The 27,497-nt window shown below is 42.3% G+C and overlaps 1 protein-coding gene and 1 long non-coding RNA gene across 7 annotated transcripts in view; one reads left to right on the top strand and one right to left on the bottom strand.

The window, feature by feature from the left end:
• FTO (FTO alpha-ketoglutarate dependent dioxygenase) overlaps positions 1 to 27,497 on the bottom strand; it is a 423,982-nt gene that overhangs the window by 284,561 nt on the left and 111,924 nt on the right. For all 6 annotated transcript variants that reach the window (XM_059876983.1, XM_010814570.4, XM_059876984.1 and 3 more), the window contains one exon: positions 12,541 to 13,168. In XM_059876983.1, the coding sequence (XP_059732966.1) occupies positions 12,541 to 13,168 (628 nt within the window). The remainder of the gene's footprint in view (positions 1 to 12,540; positions 13,169 to 27,497) is intronic.
• On the top strand, positions 17,552 to 19,885 carry LOC112442286 (uncharacterized). The gene is made up of 3 exons (XR_009491313.1): positions 17,552 to 18,101; positions 18,507 to 18,611; positions 19,702 to 19,885. It is a non-coding gene; the product is annotated as an uncharacterized lncRNA (long non-coding RNA).

The following is a 27,497-nucleotide window of genomic DNA, read 5'->3' as shown; positions in this document are numbered from 1 at the left end:
GGCCTCTGGAGTTGAAAATCTTTATTATCTGGTCCTTTATACAGAAAGTGTTTGCCGACTCCTGCTCTATAGGCTTGGTATCTGTGATGTGATAGAGATGTGCACAGCACACATTAGTGAGGAAGCTGAGGCTGAATACAATAATCATGATGTAGGACTTCCCTAGCAGCCCAACAGTTAGGATCCGTGCTTCCACTACAGACGGTGTGGGTTCAATCCCTGGTCAGGGAGCTAAGACCCCACATGCCACGCAGTGTGGCCAAAATGTTAAAAAAAAAATGTAGAAAAAAGATGATGTAATGTGACTAATACCAACTAATTCACGTGACCAATACCAACATACAACATAATAAAGCAATAATACTCAATTATTTGATAAGCAGATTGATTTAACAAAAGAATATTAATAAGAAAAATCAGTATTTATTATCTTTTATACTATAAGTCTTCAGGCTGCTTTATTCTAGAGGGTCCCAATGATAATAGCTGTAGCTTGTAGCCCAAGAAAAAGAACTGTTGTTTAGTTTCTAAGCCATGTCTAACTCTTTTGCAATCCCATGGACAGTAGCCTGCCAGGATCCTCTGTCCATGGGATTTCCCAGACAAGAATACTGGAGTGGGTTGCCATTTCCTTCTCCGAGGGATCTTCAAGATCCAGGGATTGAAACCACATCTCCTGCCTAGCAGGTGGATATTTTTACCAGTGAGCCACCTGGGAAGCCCAAGGAAAAGAATAGAGACATTTTAAGAAGGTTTTTTTGTACATCCATCTCTGGTCAAATCAACAACTTGAAAAAGAAATGAGTTTTAAACTACAAAGACAACCATTTTAAGGAGGTTTTTGATGCCACCGAGTATGGATGTTTACAGGCTAACAGGCTGGTTGACTACTTTCCCCTCTAACTTTCATCCTCACACTCTTCTCAATATGGCATCAATAAAGTCCTGAACGACAAAGAGAGACAGTAATTGCAATCAGTGTTGCCTGATGTCTCCCATAAATCCAGCACCTTTGAAATGTGCTCATTAAAATAATGTTTTGTTGAAGGTTTGTTTCCTCCGTGGGCTGGGAAGGGAGGAGGGAAGATGTATGTCTGATAAATTTTTTATTGCATAAATACAGTGTTGCTCACTTTCTCAATAAAATCAACTTGTAATTATTTATAGCAACTGCAACTGATTACTGTTTCCCTATGTTATTTTGGAAAGAAGCAGAGGCAGTTGGCTCCTACTTGCCTTTGAACTTCAGCAACACTGAAAGGGTTTTACGTGTCTCGGTGTGTTCAGTGCATTCCCAGCTCCCACTAACCAAACGACTAAAGAAGTGAAAGATGTGACAAAACGCAAAAGAATGTGAAATTTAACCGTCAAGTTTAAAATGTCCTAAACGCCAACCCCCAGGTTAACCAATTAATTTTCAGCTGCAATCAAGTATTACTTTTCCATGTGTACCTATAAGATTTTTCTGTCACATCTTTAAAAGGCTTTAAGAAATAAAGGAGAAAAAAATAGCTAACTAGTTTTTGAGAAAAAATTAATTCCATTTAATAAAAGATAAATGTCATCAAATATTTTGTGTGCATTCCCAGAGCTGTGTGCAAACCACTGTTACACAGGCAACAAATACAGAAGCCTGAGCATGAAAGAAGAGATGACAGTTCTAATCAAGTAAAATATATCACTTGAAATTTTCTACCATATTTAAAGCATAATACCATTAATATTCTATGGCAATAATTTTGCTGATGTGCAAATATATATGCGTGTGTGTGTGTGTGTGTATATATATATATATATATTTCTCATCACCACACATTAAAAAAAATAGCTCTATTTCCTATTTCTTATTGCTTTAGCTGGGGCTTCTCCTGTCTGCTGACATAGGAGACGTGGGTACATTCCCTGGGTCAAGAAGATTCCCTGGAGAAGGAAATGGCAACCTACTCCAGTATTCTTGCTTGGAGAATCCCATGGACAGAGGAGCCTGGCAGGCCAGAGTCCATGCGGTCACAAAGAGTCAGACACAATCGAGCATGCACGCACGCACACTTGTGTTGCCTTAGCCAAGTGCTAACGTTTCTAAGACTCTGGCCCAGACAACAATTTCCTCTGCTTCCTTACCCCATACCTAGAGGGGCTTACACAGCAGGTCCCATCCTGTTCATGTCACAAATCTTGAGGCAGGAGAAACCCAGAAGTTGCAGAGGCTCAGCTGGTAGACAAAGTCTAAGGATGTTTTCTGTCCAGCACTGATCTATGACATTCCAGTGTCTGGGACCAGGAATCATTTTTCAAAATGGAGAAACACAAAAGGTGAAAGGGGAAAGGTATAAGGCTGGGAGACACACTCTAGAAGGGATATGGCAGGTGGATGTTTACAAACATAATGATTCTTAGTGGTAAGAGTGTTACGGACTTCCCAGGTGGCTTAGTGGTAAAGAATTCGCCTGCCAAGCAGGAGACACAGGTTTGATCCTGGGGTCAGGAAGATCCCCTGGAGAAGGGAATGGCTACCACTCCAGTATTCTTGCCTGGAGAATTCCATGGACAGAGGAGTCTGGGGGTCTACAGTCCATGGGGTTGCCAAGAGTCAGACGTGACTTAGCAACTGAACAACAAAAACAGCAAAGGACTGTTACTTAAATGACACGGATTTGCAAGTGAAAAGGCTGAAGAGGTGGGGAAAGGCCCAAAGAGGCATGGCGGTTTCGTGAACCACGTAAGCAAGCTAGGCTCATGCTGAGGGCAGTGGCAGACACTGATGGTGACTTTTCCATAGGTCAGATCTGTTTCCCAGAATGATCCCTCTGGAAGGTAGATGCTTCTAAGTGCTGACTTTGGATAATCTTTCTGGACAGGTTTCCAAAATAATGGCAAATGGCATAAGCCAGAGAACACTTGGGAAATATTCCTGAAGAAATTAAAAGATGTCTGCTCCTTGAAAGAAAAGCTATGACAAACCTAGACAGTGTATTAAAAAGCAGAGACATCACTTTGCCGACAAAGATCCATATAGCCAAAGCTATGCTTTTTCCAGTAGTCATGTATGGATGCGAGAGTTGGACCATAAAGAAGGCTGACTGCTAAAGAATTGATGTTTATAAACTGTGGTACTGGAGAAGACTCTTGAGAACCCCTTGGACTGCAAGATCAAAAAAGTCAATCCTAAAGGAAAACAACCCTGAATATTCACTGGAAGGACTGATGCTAAAGCTGAAGCTCCTTTTGGTATTCTTTGGCCACTTGATGTGAAGACCCAACTCATTGGAAAAGACCCTGATGCTGCAAATGATTGAGGACAGGAGGAGAAGGGGATGACGAAGGATGAGATGGTTGGATGGCATCACTGATTCAATGGATATGAGTTTAAGCAAACTCTGGGAGAAAATGAAGGACAGGGAAGCCTGGCATGCTGCAGTCCCTGGGGTGGCAAAGAGTTGGACACGACTTAGCAACTAAACAACAATAACAACCTGAAGGTCTCTGCTCCTTGTAAAGAAGGGCTGGCCAAGAAGATTTCCTGGAAGAGCTCTACCAGTTAAAAATGCATTCCTTGATTGGCTGTGAGGAACAATCAGTCAAGCCAGCTGCTAACCCACAGCACACTCCTTAGCCACTGGGCAAGGCATGGTCTGAAGAAATAGAGAATTCAGAAGTTTGAAGGAAAAAAAAACCCTTATCAATCTCAGCTCAAAATCCATGACAAGAAGCTGTTCTAACATGTCTCAAAAGCAGCAATTCAGGGACAAATGTAGTCCCCCGACACAGATAAATTATGAAATTAATTATAAGTTTTCTAGGATTTCATGAGAAATATTGAGAACTCTTTACCAAAAAAATCTGAAGCCTTTCAACAGGATGTCTGGCTCTGTCAGCTTCCAGATTAAGCATTTGGGAAAAAAAAATTTTAAGATATAAATATTCACATCATAGGAGAACCTCATTATATCATGTTTCATGGACATGGTGGAATAAAGTGAAAGTGAGAAGAGGAGAGAAAAATTGCTCTGGGGGTTCTTGGCTAAAGCTCTAAGACCATGACATTATTTAAAATAAAATATGAAACGAGAGGCTTCCCTGGTGGCTCAGTGGTAATGAACCCATATGCCAATGCAGGAGACGCGGGTTTGATCCCTGAGTCAGGAAGATCCCCTGGAGGAAGAAGTAGCAACCCACTTCAGTATTCTTGCCTGGAAAAATTCCATGGACAGAGAAGCCTGGCAGGCTATAGTCCATGCAGTCACAAAGAGTGGGACACAGCTGAGTGACTGCACACACACACACAGACACACACATAAAATGAGGAGAGGAAGCCGAAATGCTTCTCAAATAAACTTCCTTGAACCAGAGCTTCAAACAACAAAGGCTGCAATTCTGTGGGCAACCTCAGCAAAGTACAGAGTCTTGGAGCCTTAGAGAAAACCTGGATGTTGAAAACAATATTGTTGTTGTTGTTTAGTCACTAAATCACGTCTGACTCTTTTGTGACCCCATGCGCTGTAGCCCGCCAGGCCCCTCTGTCCATGGGATTTCCCAGGCAAGAATACTGGAGTGGGTTGCCATATCCTTCTCCAGGGGATTTTCCCTACACAGGGATCAAACCCACGTCTCCTGCATTGGCAGGTGGGTTCTTTACTACTGAACCACCAGGGAAGACTGTAAACAGCATAGAAGACCACAATCAACCTGGATTAATAAAAAAAGAATAATTATTTGTTCACCTATCTTCAGGCAAAGCTTTCTATTTAACTACTTTGTTTTGCTTTGTTTCATTTTTAACCATTTTTGGCTGTGTTGGGTCTTCGTTGCAGCATCCAGGCTTCTCTAGTTGTAGTGCACAGGCTAAATTGTCCTCCAGCACGTGGGATCTTAGTTCCCTGACCAGGGACAGAAGGCACATCCCCTGCATTGGAAGGTGGATTCTTAACCACTGGACCACCAGGGAAGTCCCTAGGGCAAAGCTTTACCCATGTCCAAGGCACAGTTTCTCTCCTTCTCAAATCGCCTCCGTAAGAAAGAAAGTAGCCACAAAAGCTGGAGGCAGGCACTTGGGGGCCACAAGAAGTTTACCTCCCTCAAGAGAATAAAGCTACAGCTCAAAAAGAGCCAAAATATGAAGGGGGAGAAGTCTGAAGCTGGCCACACCATTACTGTTGAAACAAGGTGCCTGAAGCCAGCGAGACTGGTCTTAGTATTAAATAAAACAATTTCATATTGTCTTAAATGAACCTGTTTAGGCCAAGCATCTGCTATGTGCAATCTAAAGAATCTTAGTATTAAACAGACGTTGCAGCTGCAGAAATCAGTTATTGGACAATGGCCACAATGTAGTTAAATAGCATGAACTACTCAAGGACAAAAGATACCTACTGATTTGGGGCAAAAAAATACTGATTTGCATTATATGCACATACAAAGAAGGATCAAGACACAAACCATTCCTTCAAAGAGCTTACAATTCTAATTCAAATATGCATAAAACTAATATATGGCCTTAGAAGTTAAGATAGTGGTAACCAGTTGAAAGATAAAGGTAAGAAAACTTCTGAGAGTGGGTTACACTCTCAGTTTAAAAAATACAAAAAGATTAAAAACAAATAGATTAAAAAGATTAAAATACAAAAAAGATTAAAAAACAAGAGAATAAGTAACAAAATTACAGGAAACAGTCTGAGTATCAAAAAATATGGATTCTAGAGAGAAAAGAAAGCTGGAGAAGAAGAAATAATTAACAAAGTGATTCGAGAAAATATCCCACATTGAAGGACATGAGTTTCCTTCCAGATTGAAAGGACCCATCAAATGCCAGTATAATGGATGAAAAAAAAATCACTGTGAATGTATAAAATATTAGGGGAAAACCCAATCAAAAAATCATTATCAAATAAGGGATAAAGAAAAAAAAAAATCAGAGCTCACAACATGAACACTGGAAGATAAAAAGACACTGGTACATATGATGTCCCCAAAATTCTGAAGGAAAATTATTTTCCATCAAGATTTCCTTACGTAAAGTATCTACACATGTCAATGCAGAATAAAGATAAATTGAGACATTCAAGGTCTCCAAAATGTGCTTTCTAAATGCCCTTTCTTAAGATATCTTTAGAGGATACTAATCTCTAATGCTTCACTAAAATAAAGAAAAAAATTAGGAAGAGCATGGGACTCAGGAATCTGAAACTCCGACAAAGTAGAGTCGATTATGTTGATAAGAACTCCCCAGATGGGACATCTGGGCTAGTCTGTGCCAATGAACCACCTCAAACTTCACATCCTACTTCATAAATTGCAGACTTTAAATATGTGCAGTTATTGTATGTAAATGATGCTCCAATAAAGCTATGGAGAGAGGGGGGAAAGTCCACCCATTCTTATGGTCCTAGCCTTTTATCTTTTTAAAAGACACTTATTTATTTTATTTATTTGGCTGTATGATGCTGTGAAAGTGCTACACTCAATATGCCAGCAAATCTGGAAAACTCAGCAGTGGCCACAGGACTGGAAAAGGTCAGTTTTCATTCCAATCCCAAAGAAAGGCAATGCCAAAGAATGCTCAAACTACCGCACAATTGCACTCATCTCACATGCTAGTAAAGTAATGCTCAAAATTCTCCAAGCCAGGCTTCAGCAATACGTGAACCGTGAACTTCCAGATGTTCAAGCTGGTTTTAGAAAAGACAGAGGAACCAGAGATCAAATTGCCAACATCCGCTGGATCATCAAAAAAGCAAGAGAGTTCCAGAAAAACATCGATTTCTGCTTTATTGACTATGCCAAAGCCTTCGACTGTGTGGATCACAATAAACTGTGGAAAATTCTGAAAGAGATGGGAATACCAGACCACCTGACCTGCCTCTTGAGAAACCTATATGCAGGTCAGGAAGCAACAGTTAGAACTGGACATGGAACAACAGACTGGTTCCAAATAGGAAAAGGAGTACGTCAAGGCTGTATATCCTTGCTTATTTAACTTATATGCAGAGTACATCATGAGAAACCCTGGGCTGGAGGAAGCACAAGCTGGAATCAAGATTTCCAGGAGAAATATCAATAACCCCAGATATGCAGATGATACCACCCTGATGGCAGAAAGTGAAGAGGAACTAAAAAGCCTCTTGATGAAAGTGAAAGAGGAGAGTGAAAAAGTTGACTTAAAGCTCAACATTCAGAAAACTAAGATCATGGCATCCAGTCCCATCACTTCATGGGAAATAGATGGGGAAATAGTGGAAACAGCGTCAGACTTTATTTTGGGGGGCTCTAAAATCACTGCAGACAGTGACTGCAGTCATGAAATTGAAAGACACTTACTCCTTTGAAGGCAAGTTATGACCAACCTAGATAGCATATTGAAAAGCAGAGACATTACTTTGCCAACAAAGGTCTGTCTAGTCAAGGCTATGGTTTTTCCTGTGGTCATGTATGGATGTGAGAGTTGGACTGTGAAGAAAGCTGAGCACCGAAGAATTGATGCTTTTGAACTGTGGTGTTGGAGAAGACTCTTGAGAGTCCCTTGGACTGCAAGAAGATCCAACCAGTCCATCCTAAAAGAGATCAGTCCTGGGTGTTCATCGGAAGGACTGATGCTGAAGCTGAAACTCCAATTCTTTGGCCACCTCATGGGAAGAGTTGACTCATTGGCAAAGACCATGATGCTGGGAGGGATTGGGGGCAGGAGGAGAAGGGGCCGACAGAGGATGAGATGGCTGGATGGTATCACCGACTCTATGGATATGAGTTTGGGTAAACGTCAGGAGTTGGTGATGGACAGGGAGGCCTGGTGTGCTGCGATTCATGGGGTCGCAAAGAGTCGGACATGACTGAGCAACTGAACTGAACTGAACCAGGTCTTAATTGCTTCCCAGATGGCTCCAATGGTAGAGAATTCACCTGCCAATGCAGGAAATGTAAGAGACAACCCAGGGTTCCATCCTTGGGTTGGAAACATCCCCTGGAGGCAACCCACTCCAGTATTCTTTCCTGGAGAATCCCATGGACAGAGGAGCCTGGAGGGCTGCAGTTCATGGGGTTGCAAAGAGTCAGACATGACTGAAACAAATTAGCACTGTCTTAATTGCAGTACTTGGGATCTCCCATCTTTGTTGCAGTATGTAGGATCTTTAGTTGTGGCATGTGGGATTTAGTTCCCTGGCCAGGGGTCAAATCTACCGCCCCTGCATTGAGAGCACTGAGTCTTAGCCACTGGACCACCAGGGAAATCCCTAGCCCTCTCTGGACAATTGGGAGATGCTGCTGCTGGGCTTCTCCTCTGACAGGCACTGCCATCTTTTCTGGTGAAAAGATATGGGACTCGATAGAACTGTGTCTCATCACCTCTGCCTCTTCTAACCTGATCCACCGTCTCTAGTCTGGACTACCCAATGGCCTATTGCAGCTCCCCTGCTTCCAGTCCTGCCTCCCTTCTACCCCTGCTGCAATGGCTCCCCATCCCGCTCCAAGGACAAGCCCAGGATTGTTATTATTAATACAATAGCCTCTCCTTATCTGCTGTTTCGCTTTCTGTGGTTTCAGTTACCCACAGTCAACAGCAATCTTGAAAATATTAAATGGAAAGTTACAGGGATAAACAGTTCCTAAGTTTTTAAGTTGCATGCCGTTCTGAGCAGCATGATGATATCCTGCTCTGTCCTGCCTGGAAAGTAACTCACCCCTTTGTCCAGGGGTGGTTAGTAGCCCTCTGGTTATCAGGTCAATTGTCATGGTATTACAGTGCCTGCATTCCAGTCAGCTTGCATTACTGGATCCAGCACTTGCATTCCCTTACTATACTTAGCAATGATCCCAAAGCATAAGAACAGTGATGCTGGCAATCCCAATAGGCCACAGAGAAGTTGTAAAGTGCTTCCTTTAAGTGAAAAGGTGAACGTTCTCAACTTAGTATGGAAAGAAAAAGAGCTGTATGCCAATGTTTCTAACATCTATGGTAAGAACAAATCTTCTACCTGTGAAGTCGTGAAGAAGGAAAAAGAAATTTAAGCTAGTTTTGCTGTTGCACCTCAAACTCCAAATGTTACGGTGACAGTGAGTGATAAGCGGTTAGTTAAGATAGGCAAGGTACGAAATCTGTACAATATGATACTTTAAGAGAGAAACCAGAACTCTTATTATGGTATAACTGTTATATTTTATTATTAGTTATAGTTGTTAATCTCTTACTGTGCCTAATTTATCAACTCAGCTTCATCATAGGTATGGATGTATAGGAGAAAACACAATCTACATAGGGTTCAGTACTGTCCATGGTTTCAGGAAACCAGAGGGTCTTGGAAGGCATCCCCTGTCGATGGGGGGGCCTCCTGTTCCCAGGTGGTGTTAGTGGTAAAGAACAGCCTGCCAGTTCAGGAGATGTAAGAGACCCAGGTTTTATCCCTGGGTTGGGAAGATCCCCTGGAGGAGGGCATGGCCACTCACTCCAGTATTCTTGCCTGGAGAATCCCATGGACAGAGGAGCCTGGAGGGCTACAGTCCATGGACTCACGAAGAGTTGGATGCAACAGAGCAACTTAGCACATACTGTAGCAGTGTTAGAAGGTCCTATCTTCTGCCACCTAGTCTTCTGACCCCTAGTCTTCCAGTCTGTCTTCACCTCTATTACTTCACCTCTTCTCTGCCTCTCTTCCATCCATACTTGTTGCTTCTGAAACATCCCAAAGTCATGTCCCATCTCTGAGTCTTCACAATTCATTCATATGCTCCTCCCAATCTTTGCTCCAAGGTTACCCAACTGAAGGAAGGCTAACTTTCCTATTTAAAACTGTAAGCCTGTGCCTTACCTTTGCAATATATATAAGCTTATTTGTTTCTTTCCTGTCTCTCCTTGCTAAAACATAGCTCCACGAGGGCAACAATTTTTGTTCACTGTCATATTCTCAGTATCTAGAAGAGTGCTTGGCAAACAGTAGATGCGTACTGTTAATTGAATAAATAATTGCATGGGGGTTAAAAAAATGTGACTTATAAGATCAAACAAGTTTTACTGAGCAGTGGAAGTGACTTCAGAAACAACAAACACAGATATGGCATGACACGCTGAAATAAACAAGATCAAATGAGCTTTGAGACCTTAGACAGGGATGCTGTGAGGCTAAGGGGAAAAAAAAATTTTTTTTTAAGTTATGAGTGCTCTAAAACTTCTAGCTGTAATTATAACCTAGCTTTTCCTGGTCTCAAAGACAGCTAAGAAGTATAAAGCTACTCACTTTGAAATAAAGACTTAAGAATTATGGAAACAAATGTCCAAGCTTCAGTGGATTCAGCTTTCCCAGGGTCAGAGACATGGGATCGAACCCATGTTTCCTGTGTCTCGTGCATCTCCTGCATTGGCAGGCAAATTCTTTACCACTGAACCACCAGGGAAGCCCAGCTATACTGTAGAGGTAGGAAATACCCGCTCACAAAGCATTTAGCCTTAGCTGTTAGGACTCTGAAGCCAGATGGTCTGAGTTCAAATCCTAGCTCTGCTGATCATAGCTGTATAACCATGGAAAAGTTCACCATCCTCCTGCACCTCAGTTTCCTCATATGTAAAATGAGGATAACAGTAGTACTTCATTCACAGAGTTGCAAAAATAACATCAGTAAATAAATGTAAAATGCTTCTACCAGTGCCTGGCACACAGTAGGTGCTCAATAAATGAGGGCTCCCAGTATTGCTACTATTATGAGATCGAGTTCTGGGAACTTTGGGGATTAAGAACACAAAGGAATTACCCTGCCCCTATAGATCTGCATTCTGCAGTTCCCTCGTCTAGGTGATAAGCGCAAGGATGAAGCTTTATGTACTTAGGTTTATTTGTATAGTTTATCAGTCTTAACTACTCCCAACCACAGAAACAGTCATTAAAAATTTTCATTCCTCTCCACAAGATATTCTAGGTTTCAAAAACTATTTGATCACCCACGCTCTGGGAGTACAATAGGACTATTAAACAGAAAGGCTGAGAGCATGCAGGAGCACAAAGACATCTTTGTAGCTGTTTGAGCTATCACATACCACTGCCTCGGTTTCAGAGAGTTGCCTCCTTAAGAAAGAAACTAGCAAACTCCATTGTTCGTTAACATCAGAGTTCTTGGATGTGATAGTTCTTAAATCCCTGGCAAGACCTTATTAAAGATCAGAGGTTCGCGGTTCTTTCCATTAGGAAAGCATCAAATCTCCTGCAAGCAATTTTCCTAGGTCAGCATCATTATTTGAGATGCCAGTGAAACTAGTAAACTTTCTAACTGCTAAACTAGTTCCTTGATCCTGGCCAAAGACCAAAGGTAAAGGTGGAAAACATTTTAGCTATCCAGAGGAAATTTTTGAGACTGGGAAATGGTAAGATAGAGAGCAAGCAAGGACAGTTTCTTTTTGAAAATCCCTTTTCTAAAACAGTTGTCTTAGTAAATAAGAGTCAAATAACAACAAAATCCAATTAAAAAACAAGCTTTCAGGAAACAATGGCCCTTAAAAGTTCCAGTTGATTCCCGATGGTATATCTAGAACTCTGGTTTTCCAAGCATTTTTCAGTGAACAAGAAGAGAGAAACTGGCAAAAGAGCTAATGGCTGTTCTTCGGTCACCCAGTTGTGTCCGACTCTTTGCAACCCCATGGACTGCAGCATGCCAGGCCTCCCTCTCCATCACCAAAAGAGCTAACACTACATCTTATATTCCTTTGCCAAATGATCAGGCAAAGAAGTCAGAAAAGGTCACTCTGTCCTTGATTTGTCCACCTACCTTTTTTATAATCCTGTTCTGAAAAACACTGGGGACCTTCAAAACACAGAACCTGAACAATCAGAGAAGGAAAATGTGTGCAGACCACAGAAAAGGTAGCCTGTGATCTTTGCTCCAAGGGCACCAGGTTTCAGAAACTGCAAGAACAGGCTGTCCACAGAAACCCTCTCAGGTCTAAAACTGCAGAACTGATGGGGGGGCGAGGGGGGCGGGCTAGAGATACTCCTGAAAATAGAGGTCTGTCAGCTTATAAAACCCACCTCAGCTGTTTCTGATGAGGAAGGACAGTAGTCAAAACCGGAGGAAGCCAAGAACAAGTCCACAGTTGACAAATCACTCCCTTCAAGACAGCAATGTCAATTGTAATAAAACGTTTTGGCAAGACTGGAAATGTACACCTGTGGGAACCTGGAAGGATTTGACAGATTTTTGTTTTCCCGGCCCTTTATCAGCAAGTCAATTATAACAACTGTACAATCTACTCTGAGCTTTAGAAAAAGGCAGCTGGGTGTGTGAAACCAAGATGCGGCTCTCCAGGGCTTGGGAAAGACAATGACAAGCAGCGCTTACGAGGGAAAATATTCTGAGCACAGGATAACAATGAGCCAAATAGCACAAATGGATGAGAAAGAAGCATTTTCTGTAGATATATGGGCGCAGCAAACCTTAGAAGGACACATATCTACGTACACACACACACACACAAACACACGCACGCATATCCAATCATATCTCCAGAGCCTGCGCGACTCTGGTCATGTTATGTTCGGGGCTGCTTCTTCATAGAGCAGACTGTACCTTCACAGCTATAACTGTACACTGCCACCGCTGACCTGTCCACCAGATTTTCATCATGATGCCAGCTCACGGCCATTTTCCCCATGCCAAAATACGGTTCCTCTTTCAGGTATGGCATCTTCTGGGGATCCATGAAATTCAACAAAGTGACGTTGTACGCTGCTCGGTTCTTCATGTCAATCTCATCGTGCCCGTCAAAGGAGGACCCCATGCCAACCCTGGGGAAATCTGGACCTATGCACACTGGCACGGCATCGATGTTGGCTTTCTCCTTGGCAGCAAGCTCTTCCAAAGCCTGGATGGTCTCTACCTGCAGGTAGCTGTTGAGCTTGAGGAACGTTTGACAGGCGGCAGCTATTTCGGCCTCATTGTACTTTGCATCAGAGCCTTTCACGGGCCAGGGTACCGTGAAGAGCCTGGTGTTCAGGTACTTGTAGGTGCAGCCGGGGTTACCGATGAGGATGCGAGAGACTGGAGTGAGCAAGTCTTTGCCCTGGATCCTCACCAGATCCCGAAATAAACAGCCGTGCTTGTGCAGCGTGAGAAAGGCTTGTTGAACCTCTTTATGGAGCAACTCAGGCACGCTGGCAGCTTCTCGGAGAATTAGTTTAGGATATTTCAGTTGCCACTAGAACAAAAGCAAAGCAAAAATATGTGTTTATGGAGAGCTATAATTTTATTATTTCAAAAGTGTGTTTCTTCATAAGCCTCAGGAGAATAAAAAAGACTGTCAGGGGTATTTCTAAACACATATCTCTCTAGCCTAAAATAGAAAACTAAGTCATCAACTCTCCACCAAAGAGTTTTAGGTCCAAGCTCCATTACAGACAATTATAAACAAAAGTTTATGAGTTTGAGAAAACTCCAGGAGACAGTGAAGGACAGGGAAGCCTGGCGTGCTGCAGTCCACGGGGTTGCAAAGAGTCAGACAAGACTGAGCGACTGAACAGCAACAACATAAATAAAAGGATAATAATGATTTGGTCTTTGGTCTTCCAAGCTCCCTCTGTGACCATTTCTCCCCACCCTCAACCTGTCTTCCAGCTTTGGCCTTCCAAAACAACACAACCTGATTAATTGCTGCTTAACACCTGTTTTTTTAAGGGCTTACCAAGTGTTGTGTACTATTCAAAATGATTTATACATACCAACTCATTTACTTCTTACAACTTTATGTGGAGGTACTATTATTAATATTATCTCCAGGTCATAGATGAGAATACTGAGGCAGAGAGACATTCCAAAAACTTGGGGACTTCTCTGGTGGTCCAGTGGTTAAGATTCCACACTTCCAATGCAGGGGTCATGGGTTCAATCCCTGCTCAGGGAACTAAGATCCCACATGGCACATGGCACAGCAAAATTAAAAAATAATAAATAAAATAAATAAAAACTCGCCCAAAGTCACAAGGACTGATAATAGGAGAGCTGGAATTTAAAACCTGCAGGCTTCAGAGTCAAGCTCCAGAAGCATGAGCTCTTAACCACAAGATTGCACAGCCTCTCAATAAATGAAAAACTGGCTTCTGCTTCAATGCTTTCACTGAAAGAGAAATAACTTTTCTTTGTGAGTCAGACACTGAGTCCCATGAACACAAAAGCCATGATAGTTTTGCTTCCAACTATAATATGAGTACCCAGGATGTACTCAGTAAATACTGGCTGAATGAATGGATGAGACATCCCACTGCAATTTAGAAAGATGTAATAATTCTACTGGTTTCACCAGAGGAGAGCACTATAAGATAATGTCCTCCCATAACATGGAAACACAGGGATTTATTGATGCAGTTTAGGACTTCATTCACTTTTCAGCCAATCAGCTCCCTGATTCTACACAGTGAAATTGAGTTTTTTTCAAACCAAAGCCCAGGATCTCACATTACCCCCAGAAAGTGTCATCTGACCGGTGCCTTTTCAGTATTGTACTGCCTACCATTTTTGACAGTTTTCTTCTACATCTTCATTCAGTAATCATTTATATGCTCAACAGGGCAAGACCATTTATTTTTCCATACATTTTTTTCAATCAATGTATGTCTGTAGAGCATATACCACACACTACACAGAAATAAGGTTCCTGGCCTCACAGAGCTTTTTATTATACCAAATCATACAAATGAAGAACGATTCCAAGTTGTCTTAAGTACTTGGACAGAAACAAATGAGTGGAAAATCTGTCATTGGAGAAGGAAAGACATTCTTGGAGCCAGCCTATAGACTGAGCTCTTTAGGAAAAGAAGGTACAGGCCGTGAGATGAACTAGAGAAAGACCTTCCATGAAGAGGGACCGAAACCTACAAAGACACTGAGGATGGAGACCAGCCTGTTATAGAGACAAAAATAAGACCTGTTTTACCAAAGCAAAAGAGCCCAAGGCAGAGTGACTTGCACTAAAGATGAAGAGGAAGGCACAGCTGGATCACACAGAGCCTGGGAAGGCAAAGTAAGGACTCTAGATATCACTCTTGAGTGCGTTGGAGGACGTCAAAGGGCAAAGAACAATTTGATTTATGTTGTGTTTGTTTTTTTTTTTAATTTGGGGTAAAGTTGCTTTACAATGTTGTGTTCGTTTCTGCTGTATAACAAAGTGAAGCAGCTATATACATACGTATATCCTCTCCCTCTTGGATCTCCCTCCCACCAAGCCCTCATCCCATCAATCTAGGTCACCAGAGAGCACCAGGCAGCGCTCCCTGTGTTATATGGTTGATTTACATTTCATAAAAATCACTCTTAATTAAAATAGTGGGCATGGATTGGAAAGAGGCAAATGTCAAAGTGGAAAACTCTGCTGCTATTACAACCATCCAGGAGAAAAATGATAATGGGTCTGGATTAGAGACGGAGATAAATGAACAGGTAAAATATGTATTTTGTAGGCAGATCAAATGGAAACACTATGAATTAGCTGTGAGGAATTAAGAAGGGAAAAAAGTGGCAGATGACTTTTCCAGACTCTGGACTTAATAACTGAACAATTTTCTGGGTTTTTTATTTGTTTGCTGTTTCAAATATTTATATAGCTGCACCAGGTCGAGATCTTCAGTTGTGGCATGTGAATTCTTAGTTGCGGCACGTGGGATCTAGTTCCCTGACCAGGGGCTGAGCCTGGGCTCCCTGCACTGGAAGCGAGGAGTCTTAGCCACTGGACCACCAGGGAAGTCCCAATTTACTATTTCTTTTTAAATAAGAAAGACTGAGGTAAAGCAAAACAGGTAGAAGGACAGGAGGGAATGAGGAGCTTTACTCTGAAGCTATAGCCAAGATGATGGCAACAAAATCTTCAGGTGGAAATAAGGAGGCAACTGCAGACATACATCAGGATCTCAGAGGAGAGTGTGGCCAGGGAACTTAAGGTGGGAGTCGTCAGCACGCCACACAGTTGATTTTTAAAGAATGGGAATGACTGAGGTCTCCTAGGGGAACAGCACAAACCCAGAAGGAAACCCGAAGCCACTTCCTGAGTCACAAAGACTCAGCAAAGGAGAACTTTGAGGTGGAAAACCAGGAGAGTGTATGAATGCAAAAGCCAAGAAGAGAGGAGCATTTCAAGAAAGATGGACACGTCAACTATGTCAGCTTCCCCTAAGAGACCAAGTGACATGGGGAAAAAATTATCCACTAGACTGAAAAGCATGAAAATCACTGATGACAATGACCAGGGTCATTTCAACAGAGTGAGGGGGACAAGAGCCTGATGGGGGTCAGCTGGGGATGAAAGAGGAGGTGGCAGAGATGGCATTTGTCTGTTGGCATGGTTTTGCTATGGTAGGGAAGAGAAAAACAGACTTGATGCAGGGGAATGCTAGACCACGGGATGACTTTTGACAATGGAAGAGAAAAGGGTACGCTAGAGTCTGTCAGCGTGCTCATGGGAACGACAGGGGAAGAAGAAGATGGTACAGAAGACAGGGTGACTGACTACAGGAGCAAAGTCGCTGAGCACTTGAGCAGGGGGATATCTAATGGAGGATGGACATTCAGGGAGGGTTTATTTGAGTAAGGGACCTGGAGGATGAGAAGGATCTGCCAGGTACAAAGTTGGGGGAAAGAGAATGCCTTGAAGGGGAAGTACTGAAGTCCTGGGCTCTTGAGGCCAAAGAAAAAGAAGCTCGTGTGATCCAAGGCAAGAGGAACAAGAGTTACCAGTGAAAAAAAAAACTTTTTTAATACTTTCCCATGTCATTATTATTGTTATATTTTTAGTGTTGTTTTTAATGTTAAGGTATTTATATGTGATCCTCATATGGTTATGTGAATTTCCCAGGTCTTTAGAGTTATAATTCCCCTGTGTTAAATATAACTTCATTAGTCTCTAGGCCCAGTCTGCATTGAACAATAGCAGCGAGAGTGTATGCGTGTGTGTATTATTTCCAGGCTTCTTCCTCTCTCAGTCCCAGAGGGAGTGTGTTTCAAAACCAAGTTCCTGGGAACAATCTTCCTTTCCTTTAATGTTTTATACTAAGGATTATTTAAAGAACACTGGAATTGTTAAGAAAGTACGGAGAAACTTCCTTTTAATCACTGCTGCTAGCTAACTGTGCTTTCAGTATACTGAGGCCTCAGGGACCTTGCTCTGAGAGTAGCCAGTTTAGCAATAAAATTAGGGTTACTGCTCATGGCTCCAGAATGTTCTGTCTCTTGTTTATTGGATTATGCTGCACTCCTCATGGGCTGTGTAAACAGAAAGTATGTCTCTGTGCCTGCTGTTCTACTGGGATAAACGAGGTATAGAAGCCAGAACTCCTAAATGGATCCTGGCAGTCTCCGTGGTAGTGCACAGCGATGCCACCTAACCTGTTGCCTGTCACTCTGCAATCAGATCTAACACAGGCTCTCTGCAAAGCAGGGTAGTCCTACCATGCTTTCCTAGTCACTGCCCCACATTTAGATTTGAGTGATTCATCTCCCTCCTCTGTGCTTCCTCAAACTTACTGCATCCCTTCTACTATGCCTTGCCTTCCTGATCAGGCAGAATAGCGTAGATAACGCTGGAGTGACAGAAAGCCCTCAAATCTTAGTGGCTTCACCCAGTGATATTGATCATTTTACATATTGTTTGCGGGCTGGCAGAGAATTACTGTCCAGTAAAGCAGTAACTCAGGGATCCAAGCAGCCACCAAGTGGTTATGCTGAAAGGGAAAAGAGGGTTTGGCAGGGTCTGGCACTGCCAGTGAAACACTCCAGGCTAGAAGTGACGGCCGCCTTCTATCACTGGACAGAGACAGTCACATGTTTCATACAGGATGAGAGGACCCGGAAGTGTAATTCTGCAGAGTCGGGTGATGGGGAAGGGGTGGAGAACCGTTTGGCAATCAGCTCTAAGGATCGGCACACATTCTGAACTAGTGATTCATTTCAGATTTTCATTGAACTGCCCCTCCTTCATCTCTGCAATGCCCCCTGACACTCACTCATCTGCCTATTATCAAATTTACAGTGTTATCTGAATGCAAGTCTGCTTCTCTTTCCAGCCTATTTCAGAATTGCTGCTGTTGTTGTTCAGTTGCTAAGTCGTATCCCACTTTGCAACCCCATCAGGCCCATCAGGCTCCTCTGTAAGTAACACATTTTAGAAGGATTTTTTAGAATATGTTTTAGAACTAATGCTGTATGAGAAATTAGTAACAAGATATTTAGACAATAGGGTCATAGTTTCATACAAAGAAAAATGGTATATGTGAAAATAAGAAAAGAAGATTTGGAAAAAAACAGAGCCAAAATTTTCTGGTAGTTCTCTCTGGGTAATGCACTTGGATGTAAGTTTAATTTTTTTCTTTAGACATCTGTATAATTTTCAAATTTTCAAAAATAAATGCAGAACACTTCTTAAATCAGAAAAGATGTTACATTTGAAAATTCTTAATTTCAAATAGCTAATTCTTAATTTCGAATAATACAACATCTCTTGCATGTGCCAGGAGGTTCTTTTTGATGACTCTAAATTTTCAAAATATTTCAAGATATCTTCTGCTGCTGCTGCCGCTAAGTCACTTCAGTCATGTCTGACTCTGTGCGACGCCACAGACAGCAGCCCACCAGGCTCCGCTGTCCCTGGGATTCTCTAGGTAAGAGCACTGGAGTGGGGTGCCATTGCCTTCTCCGCAAGATATCTTCTGGTACTGTCTAAATCTGACTTGGCATGTTGCTCAATGCTCTAGGAAATTTTGATTTTACCACAAGGAATACAAATAACAATAACTAACTAATTTTGTCATAATCTGCAAAAATGCAGGAGAAAACTTCTCCAAACCTAAATTTAAATATCCTCTCTTATTATTTATGACATAATTAGATGAGTGCTTGACACATAAAAGTGCCATGAAGCGCTTGTTAAATTTTTCTTTAAAGACAACAATGGGTAAAGAAATGCACATTAAATATTGTAATTCAAGAAATGAACACGAGATGAATTTTAGAAAAGAACTGAACATTAAATAATTTAATATTAATTCACTCCATCAAACAAATAAGTCCACTTTCCATTTTGGACAGGTACAAGTAGAACATCAGATATCACACAATAATTTGGAACACCTGTTGGCAGATTTTCAAATACGTTAGAATTTTTGGTTGTTATTTAATGCCATTAAAGTTTTTCCAGGGAGTGTACGGTTATGTAATTATAATATTAGCAGTTATCTGGTCACATAATACATTCCTTAAGATCTATAAAAGATTCTATGACATAAATGATGAATATATATTAAGAGTTTAGTAAGTATTTGGAAAGGTATTTTTCTAATTGAAGTACAGTTGATTTACAATATTGTGTTAGTTTCAAGTATATAGCAAAGTGATTCAGTTTTATATATATATATGTTATATGTATTATTTTTCAGATTATTTTCCAATATAGGCTATCATAAGATATTGAATACAGTTCCCTGAGCTATGCACTGTGTCCTTGCTGTTTATCTCTTTTATTATAGTAGTGTAATTCCTAATTTATCCCTCCCCTTATGGCGTTTGTTTTCTGTGTCTGTCAGTCTATTTCTGTTTTGTAAACTGGAAAGGTATTTTAGATATAAGCTGCCAACATGCCAGACCTTTATCAAGGGCTAAAAGACATGGAATGTTAGCTTCTCTGGAGCATAAGCTTTATTTTCTACCTATTTTAAACCATTATATAAAAATTCTCCTTCCTCTTACATCAAGGGATGGTTCTGAAAGAATTTCATCATATGCTGAAGTCAAGACATGGTATTGAATAAGGTACCAGTTCACAGGAGGCTCTCCTAAACGAAGACCAATGGAACTCAACCTTTCCTAGAGTGAAATAAAATTTAAAACCTTCAAGTGATCTGGGAAATGGACTTCATTTAAGTGCCAGGACACTCTGATTTCATGGGAGTATATTTCTAATCTGGCTGTTAATAAATTTTGCCAGTTAACACTTTATTTTGCACTCTATAGAAATTCACACTATATCAATCACAATATTTTCTACAAGATTTTCACTGTAAATTACGTATGACTTGGCAGCCATCCCAGGACAAATGGGCTAGACACTTATTTGGTCCAGCCCCCCGGCTGCAAGATGCTGAGCTGTCTCCCAAAGGAGGCGGGCGATCTTCCCAAGGCACTGCCTAAGCCTTGCAACAGTTCCCACAAAGAGTCTTGTGAACACGCTACAAAGTACACTACAAACTGAGATAACATGTCGGTTCACTCATTCATTCAGTAGTTCATTTTGAATTTATTTAAAATTTACTGAATATTTATTTGTACCAAACACTGCATAAAGTGCCATAAATATAATGATAAAAACAAGTTAGGTCCCATTTTATAGCATCTCATAGTTTAACAGTAGAAATAGAAATAAGAACCAAGAGTTAGAGATCTCAGACTTTTCACAACAGAAGTATGAATATACTACTCTGGGAGCAGGGAATAAATGATTAGGAATGGAGTCTGGAAAATCCTTCCACAAACAAAATTGTTCTTTGTGGTGCGCATGTGCTCAGTCATGTCTGACTCCTGTGACCCCCTGGACTGTAGCCCGCCGGGCTCCTCTGTCCATGGGATTCTCCAGGCAAGGATACTGGAGTGGGTTGCCATGCCCTCCTCCAGGGGATCTTCCCAACCCAGGGATGGAACTGCCACCCACATGGAAGATGGATTCTTTACCATCTGAGCAACCAGGGAAGCCCATATATGTGTGTGTATATATATATACACACACATACTATATTTAGTATATATTTATACACTATGAATATAAACTATATACACTTCACTGTTGTTGTCTAGCTGCTAAGTTGTGTCTGATTCTTTGCAACCCCACGGACTGTAGCCCACCAGGCTCCTCTGTCCATGGGATTTCCCAGGCAAGAATACTGGAGTGGGTTGCCCTTTCCTTCTCCAGGGGATCTCTCTGACCCACGGATTGAACCCACGTCTCCTGCATTTCAGGCAGATTCTTTACCACTAAGCCACCAGAGAAGCACCATATAGTTCATTATGCATATGTATATAGAGAGTATTTTATTTATTCATTAATTACTTGTTTATTTAGTAAAATACATTTATTTTATAGTTTAGATTGTGTATTGCTGTATTATGGTGTATTCATGCATTTTAGAATGTGATACGTGCTATGGAGAAAAACAAACCCAAGTAAGTAGGATAGGAGTGTCAGGGCTGAATTTTACACAGGATGGGCAGAGGAGGCTTCTGATGAGGTGACATCTGAGCCAAGGAAGGCAAGAAATGAGCACACAAGCCCTGCAGACACCTGGGGGCAAAGAGAGTTCCAGGCTGAGGAACGTTAAGTGCAAAGGCCTTGGGGCAAGAGTGTGCTCGGTTTATTCCAGGAAGAGCTAGAATGCCAGAGTGGGAGGGGAGGGGCCAGGACAAGCAGGAAATGAGGGGAGGGAAGTCAGAGACAGGTTTTGCCATGCTCCGTAAGTAACCATCAGGACTTAGGCTTTTACTCTGAAAAGATGGGAAGCCATGAAGGGCTTTGAGCAAGAAAATCTAATGAGCTGCTCTATTTATTTATTTTTGATGTGGACTATTTCTAAGTCTTTATTGAGTTTGCTACAACATTGCTTCTGTTTTATCTTCTGGTTTTCTGGTCCCAAGGCATGTGGAAACCCACCTCCCTGACCAGGGCTCGAACCCGCACCCCCTGAATTGGAAGGCAAACCACTGGACCACCGAGGAAGCATGAGTTGATTTATGCTTTAAGAAGAAAACTACTACTGATGCTGTGTTAAAACAAACTGGACATGGAGGCAAAAGAAATTAGGAAACCGCTGCAACCACTCAAGAGAGGGAAACGGAGGCAGCTTTTGCCACGATGTACGTGGCAGCGGTAGTGAGAAGCGTTCTGATATTGAAAATAACACAAGTGGGACTTCCTGGTATCAACACAGAAGAGACTGTACTTAAGTAAGGAAAACTTTAAGGATGAGTAGATGCTCACCAGATAGAAAAGGGGCTGAGGGTACTCTAGACCCAGGGGACAAGAGACATAAGAGCATGAAAGGATGGCAGGGCACGGCAGAGCCAAGACTAGTGAGAAACTGTCTGACCGGAGCTGGAGGCTGGTCACAACATCAGGCAAAGCAGTGGAGACTAGACCAGCAGAGGTAATTTGGGACCACAGCATATGCAGAGGAGTTTGGACTTGACCTCAGAGGCAAGAGAGACCCAACCAAATTTACAAAGCAAGGAATGACAAGTCTGCCATATTTGGGGGCTTCCCTGGTGGCTCAGTTGGTAAAGAATCTGCCTGCAATGTAGGAGACCCAGTGGTACAGTCCATGGAGTCGCAAAGAGTCAGACACGACTGAGCGACTTAACACACAAACAATAAGGTACACAAAACAGGTTCAAAATATACTTAAAAATTCAACTTCCTCAGGGCTTCCCCGGTGGTGCAGTGGTGAAGAATCTGCCGGCCATATTTATCGGAACGCAGTTCTGATGGAGTTGGGGCAAGCAAAGGAACGTACCAACTAGGAAACTCTTAAAACTGTGCAGGTGGAAGATGACAAATGAGGACCTGAATTCACACAGAGTCGGTGAGACTGGAAGAGAAGAAAACATCTGGGAGACAAATGCTAATTTACTGTGTTCTTTACTGAGAGTTTTCTGTTTATAAAATCAATCTAACCTACTACTAGGGCTTCCCAGGTGGCACTAGTAGTCAGGAATCCACCTGACAATGCAGGAGATGAGAGTTTGATATCTGGGTCGGAAAGATCCCCTGGAGTAGGAAATGGCAACCCACTCCAGTATTCTTGCCTGGGAAATCCCATGGACAGAAGAGCCTGGTGGACTACAGTCCACAGGTTCGCAGACAGTCAGACACAACTGAAGCGACTTAGCACACACGCAACCTATTCCAAAACAGAACTCTCTTTTTATCATTAATATATTCTGTTAACGCTCAAAAAGAAAAAATGTGAGATTCTGAAAAATTAGAACTGCCAGGGCCCAGGCAGTAAACAAGGTCTGGAAGGCATGAAGAGAAGCTGAGGACTGCAAAGGCCTGATTTGAACAACAGGAGCAGGGATAATGTCACTAGAGAAGGGAATGCAAGGCAGGATCCCTGTAAAACCTAAGTCATATCCTATCATTCTTGTGCTCCAAACCCTGTCATGTCTTCCCATCTCACTCAAAGTCATGGCCAGTGTTCTCACTGTGGACAGCAAATTCCTGCAGAATCGGGCCACCATGCTCCGATCTCATTTCCTTCTACGCCCTCCAACTCTCTCACTCCCCACCAGATGTTTCAGCCTCAGCTGGATGTCCTCAAATGTATCTTAGAGGCTTTGCTGTTAACTCTGTCCAGAAGCGATGAAGTGTTAAGTCGCTTCAATCGTGTCTGACTCTTTGCGACCCTATGGACTGTAGCCTGCCAAAAGGGTTCCTCTGTCCATGGGATTCTCCAGGCAAGAATACTGGAGTGGGTTGCCGTGCCCTTCTCCAATGGATCTTCCCGTATCCCAGGGACCGAACTGGTATCTCTTAAGTCCCCTGCATTGGCAGGCAGGTTCTTTCCCACTAGCGCCACTTGGGAAGCCAAGGCTAAGTACATTTGTTTAATTAAGTAACAAATTCATGGACTTCCCCAGTGGCTCAGCAGTAAAGAATCCACCTGCAATGTAAGAGATGCAGGTTCGATCCCTGGGTTGGGAAGATCCTCTGGATGAGGGCATGGCAACCCAGTGCAGTATTCTTGCCTGGAGAATCCTGTGGACAGAAGAGCCTGGGGGGCTACAGTCTGTAGGATCACAAAGAGTCAGACATGACAGCAACTGAGCACACACACAATGAATTCATATAGATCATGAGTAGTTCAATGTCCCTACAAGACTTTCAGGTAGAACCACCCCCAGTCAGGTGGACTGAGAGCATCACAGGTTATGAGGGAGAAAAGGGATGGACACAGAGGCATGGGATCATCGGGATAAAATCAGAGCAATTCCAGAATCACCAGGAGATACAGAAGGGCAGCACTTAGTTAAACTGAGGACCCAGACAGTCTCAATCCCAGCCTTTGACACTTCATGCTTATTTTTAAACCTCTCGGTGCCTCTGAGTTTCATCTCTAAAAAAAAAATTTTTTTTTAATATTCATTTATTTGGTTGCCACATGTGGGATCTACTTCCCTGACTAGAGATAGAACCCAGGTCCCCTGCACTGGAAGCATGGAGTATTAGCCACTGGACCACCAGGGAAGTTCCTAGAGTAGGGTTTTTAAAACAACCTGCCTCAGAGTGTCAATGATAAGATTTAAATGAGCAAATACATGTAAAGCACTGAGATAACACTGACACGTAGAAAGTAGCACCTGCCTGCTTGCTAAGTCACTTCAGTCGTGTCCGACTCTGCGACCCTGTAGACTGTAGCCTGCCAGGTTCCTTTGTCCATGGGATTCTCCAGGCAAGAATACTGGAGTGGGTTGCCGCCCCCTCCCCCAGGAAATCTTCCAACCCAGGGATCAAACCCCTGTCTCCTGCATTGATGGCAGATTCTTTACCACTGAGCCACCAGAGAAGCCCACACAAAGAAAGCACAGAATGCATGAAAATAACAGGGAATGCTAAGAAGGGTGGCACTGTCTCTGGATAAGGGGGACAGACCTCCCGTATCTGGAATCCAGAGGTTATTTTCAATGGAATCCACTTCCCTGTGCTCTGCAGTAAACCAAAAGAGGTCCTCTGGCTCTTCTGCTTGGAGTTTGTTACTGTTGCTGTTTTCTTTCATTGGTTTTCTCTATAGTCTTAATCAGAAGAAACAAAAAAAAAACTTCTTTGAAGGCACTGTGAATTTGATCAAGGCATACTGGGAGGCAAACAGTGTGGCAGAAAGAGTCTGGGTCTTCAGAGTCAGAAAAATCTGGGATGAACTGCAGCTCTGTCTCTCAGATACGGAGCTTAGTCTGTCCTGATTTGTAAAAGAGGAAGTCAGTATCTCTATCTCAAGCAATCGAAGCCTGAAGAAGAGGAAGTTGGTGAATCTGTAATTGTGGAATGAATGCAAGAGGCTGCTGTGTGGATGAAATGTGACAAGCATTCAGAAAACGTTGAGCACAGTCCCTGGCACGCCGGCAGGAAGGGTCAATAAACAAACCCAATCTGGAAACTGCAGAAAGTCTTGTTTTGATGACTAGCAGCTGGGTTGGCATTCCTGTGGCTAGGACCTGTGTAAGGGACTCAGTGTCAGGGCTGAACTTTCTATTCACTCGTGTCATTAAAAAGTATTTCACTTCATCTTTTAAGAGAAGAGATTTACTGGACTAAGGTTTGGTTGAAACACTCCATTATTACATGGTGCACTTAAAGCGATTAGATATTGGTATCAGGTTTGTTGTGGGTCTTAGCAAGATAAAAGCCAAGCTTGAGAGTTGTTCTGTTTGCCCTGGCGTCTCCTTTCCTGGTTCAGGGTATGTCTGGCTGAGAACACCTGGGCTAACCTTGGTGTTTAATTCTTTGTGCACAACTTCTGCCATACAAAAGCTAAAGTGGGTCAGCGGCTGCTTTGTAACAGTGTGTGTTATCGTGTACCAAAAAGTTCCTATCTATGAAAATATTAGCAAGGATTTAAGAACTGATTACACTTGGAGGGTTTACCTGTTTTAAGGGTACTTTTTCAAATTATTTTTTTCTTGATTACCAAAGAATACGTGATCATTTAGATACTTTGGAAAACTAGAAAAGCTCAAAAGAGAAAAGACTACTAGTGTGGGATATAACATTTCTATATAAATCCTGTAGATTATTATAGATACCACCTCCCTGAGGAGGAGTACACAAAACTCAAATCACACCAAATATTATTACACATCATGCCTTTTTTAAAACGAACTAGGGACTTCCCTAATGTTCCAGTGGCTTTGTGCTCCCAAGGGAGGGGACCCAGGTTCAATCCCTGATTAGGGAACTAGATCCCACATGCTGCAACTAAAGATCCCGCATGCTGCAAACAGGACCTGGCACAGCCAAATGATACATAAATATTTACTAAAAATAAATAAAGAACTAATGCCTACAGTAATTCATTCATCCATTCAAGCAAACTAATTAAATACCTACTAGGTGCCAGGCCCCGTATATATCACAGTACAGAAAATGAGAGAGAGTAGCATGAAAAAAAATCATTACAATTCAGTTCAGTTCAGTGGCTCAATTGTGTCTAGCTCTTTGTTACCCCATGAACTGCAGCATGCCAGGCCTCTCTGTCCATCAGCAACTCCTGGAGTTCACCCAAACCCATGTCCATCGAGTCAGTGATGCCATCCAACCATCTCATCCTCTGTCATCCCCTTCTCCTCCTGCCCTCAATCTTTCCCAGCATCAGGGTCTTTTCCAATGAGTCAGCTCTTCGTATCAGGTGGCCAAAGTACTGGAGTTTCAGCTTCAACATCACTCCTTCCAATGAACACCCAGAACTGATCTCCTTTAGGATGGACTGGTTGGATCTCCTTGCAGTCCAAGGGACTCTCAAGAATCTTCTCCAACACCACAGTTCAAAAGCATCAATTCTTCGGGGCTCAGCTTTCTTTATACTCCAATTTCACATCCATACACGACTACTGGAAAAACCATAGACTTGACTAGACAGACCTTTGTTGGCAAAGTAATGTCTCTGCTTTTCAATATGCTGTCTAGGTTAGTCATAACTTGCCTTCCAAAGAGTAAGCATCTTTTAATTTCATGACTGCAATCACCATCTGCAGTGATGTGGGAGCCCAGAAAAATAAAGTCTGACACCGTTTCCACTGTTTCCCCATCTATTTGCCATGAAGTGATGTGACCGGATGCCATGATCTTAGTTTTCTGAATATTGAGCTTTAAGCCAACTTTTTTACTCTCCACTTTCACTTTCATCAAGAGGCTCTTTAGTTCTTCTTCACTTTCTGCCATAACGGTGGTGTCATCTGCATATCTGAGGTTATTGACATTTCTCCCGGAAATCTTGATTCCAGCTTGTGCTTCCTCCAGCCCAGAGTTTCTCATGATGTACTCTGCATATAAGTTAAAGAAGCAGGGTGACAATATACAGCCTTGACGTACTTCTTTTCCTATTTGGAACCAGTCTGTTGTTCCATGTCCAGTTCTAACTATTGCTTCCTGACCTGCATACAGGTTTCTCAAGAGGCAGGTCAGGTGGTCTGGTATTCCCATCTCTTTCAGAATTTTCCACAGTTTATTGTGATCCACACAGTCAAAGGCTTTGGCATAGTCAATAAAGCAGAAATAGATGTTTTTCTGGAACTCTTGCTTTTTCAATTATCAGCAGATATTGGCGGATATTGATCTCTGGTTCCTCTGCCTTTTCTAAAACCAGCTTGAACATCTGGAAGTTCACAGTTCACGTATTTCTGAAGCCTGGCTTGGAGAATTTTAAGCATTACTTTACTAGCGTGTGAGATGAGTGCAATTGTGTGGTAGTTTGAACATTCTTTGGCATTGCCTTTCTTTGGGATTGGAATGA

This window comes from Bos taurus, chromosome 18 (assembly GCF_002263795.3).
Source record: "Bos taurus isolate L1 Dominette 01449 registration number 42190680 breed Hereford chromosome 18, ARS-UCD2.0, whole genome shotgun sequence".
Lineage (NCBI taxonomy): Eukaryota > Metazoa > Chordata > Mammalia > Artiodactyla > Bovidae > Bos > Bos taurus.
This window is presented reverse-complemented; position numbering and strand designations above follow the sequence as displayed.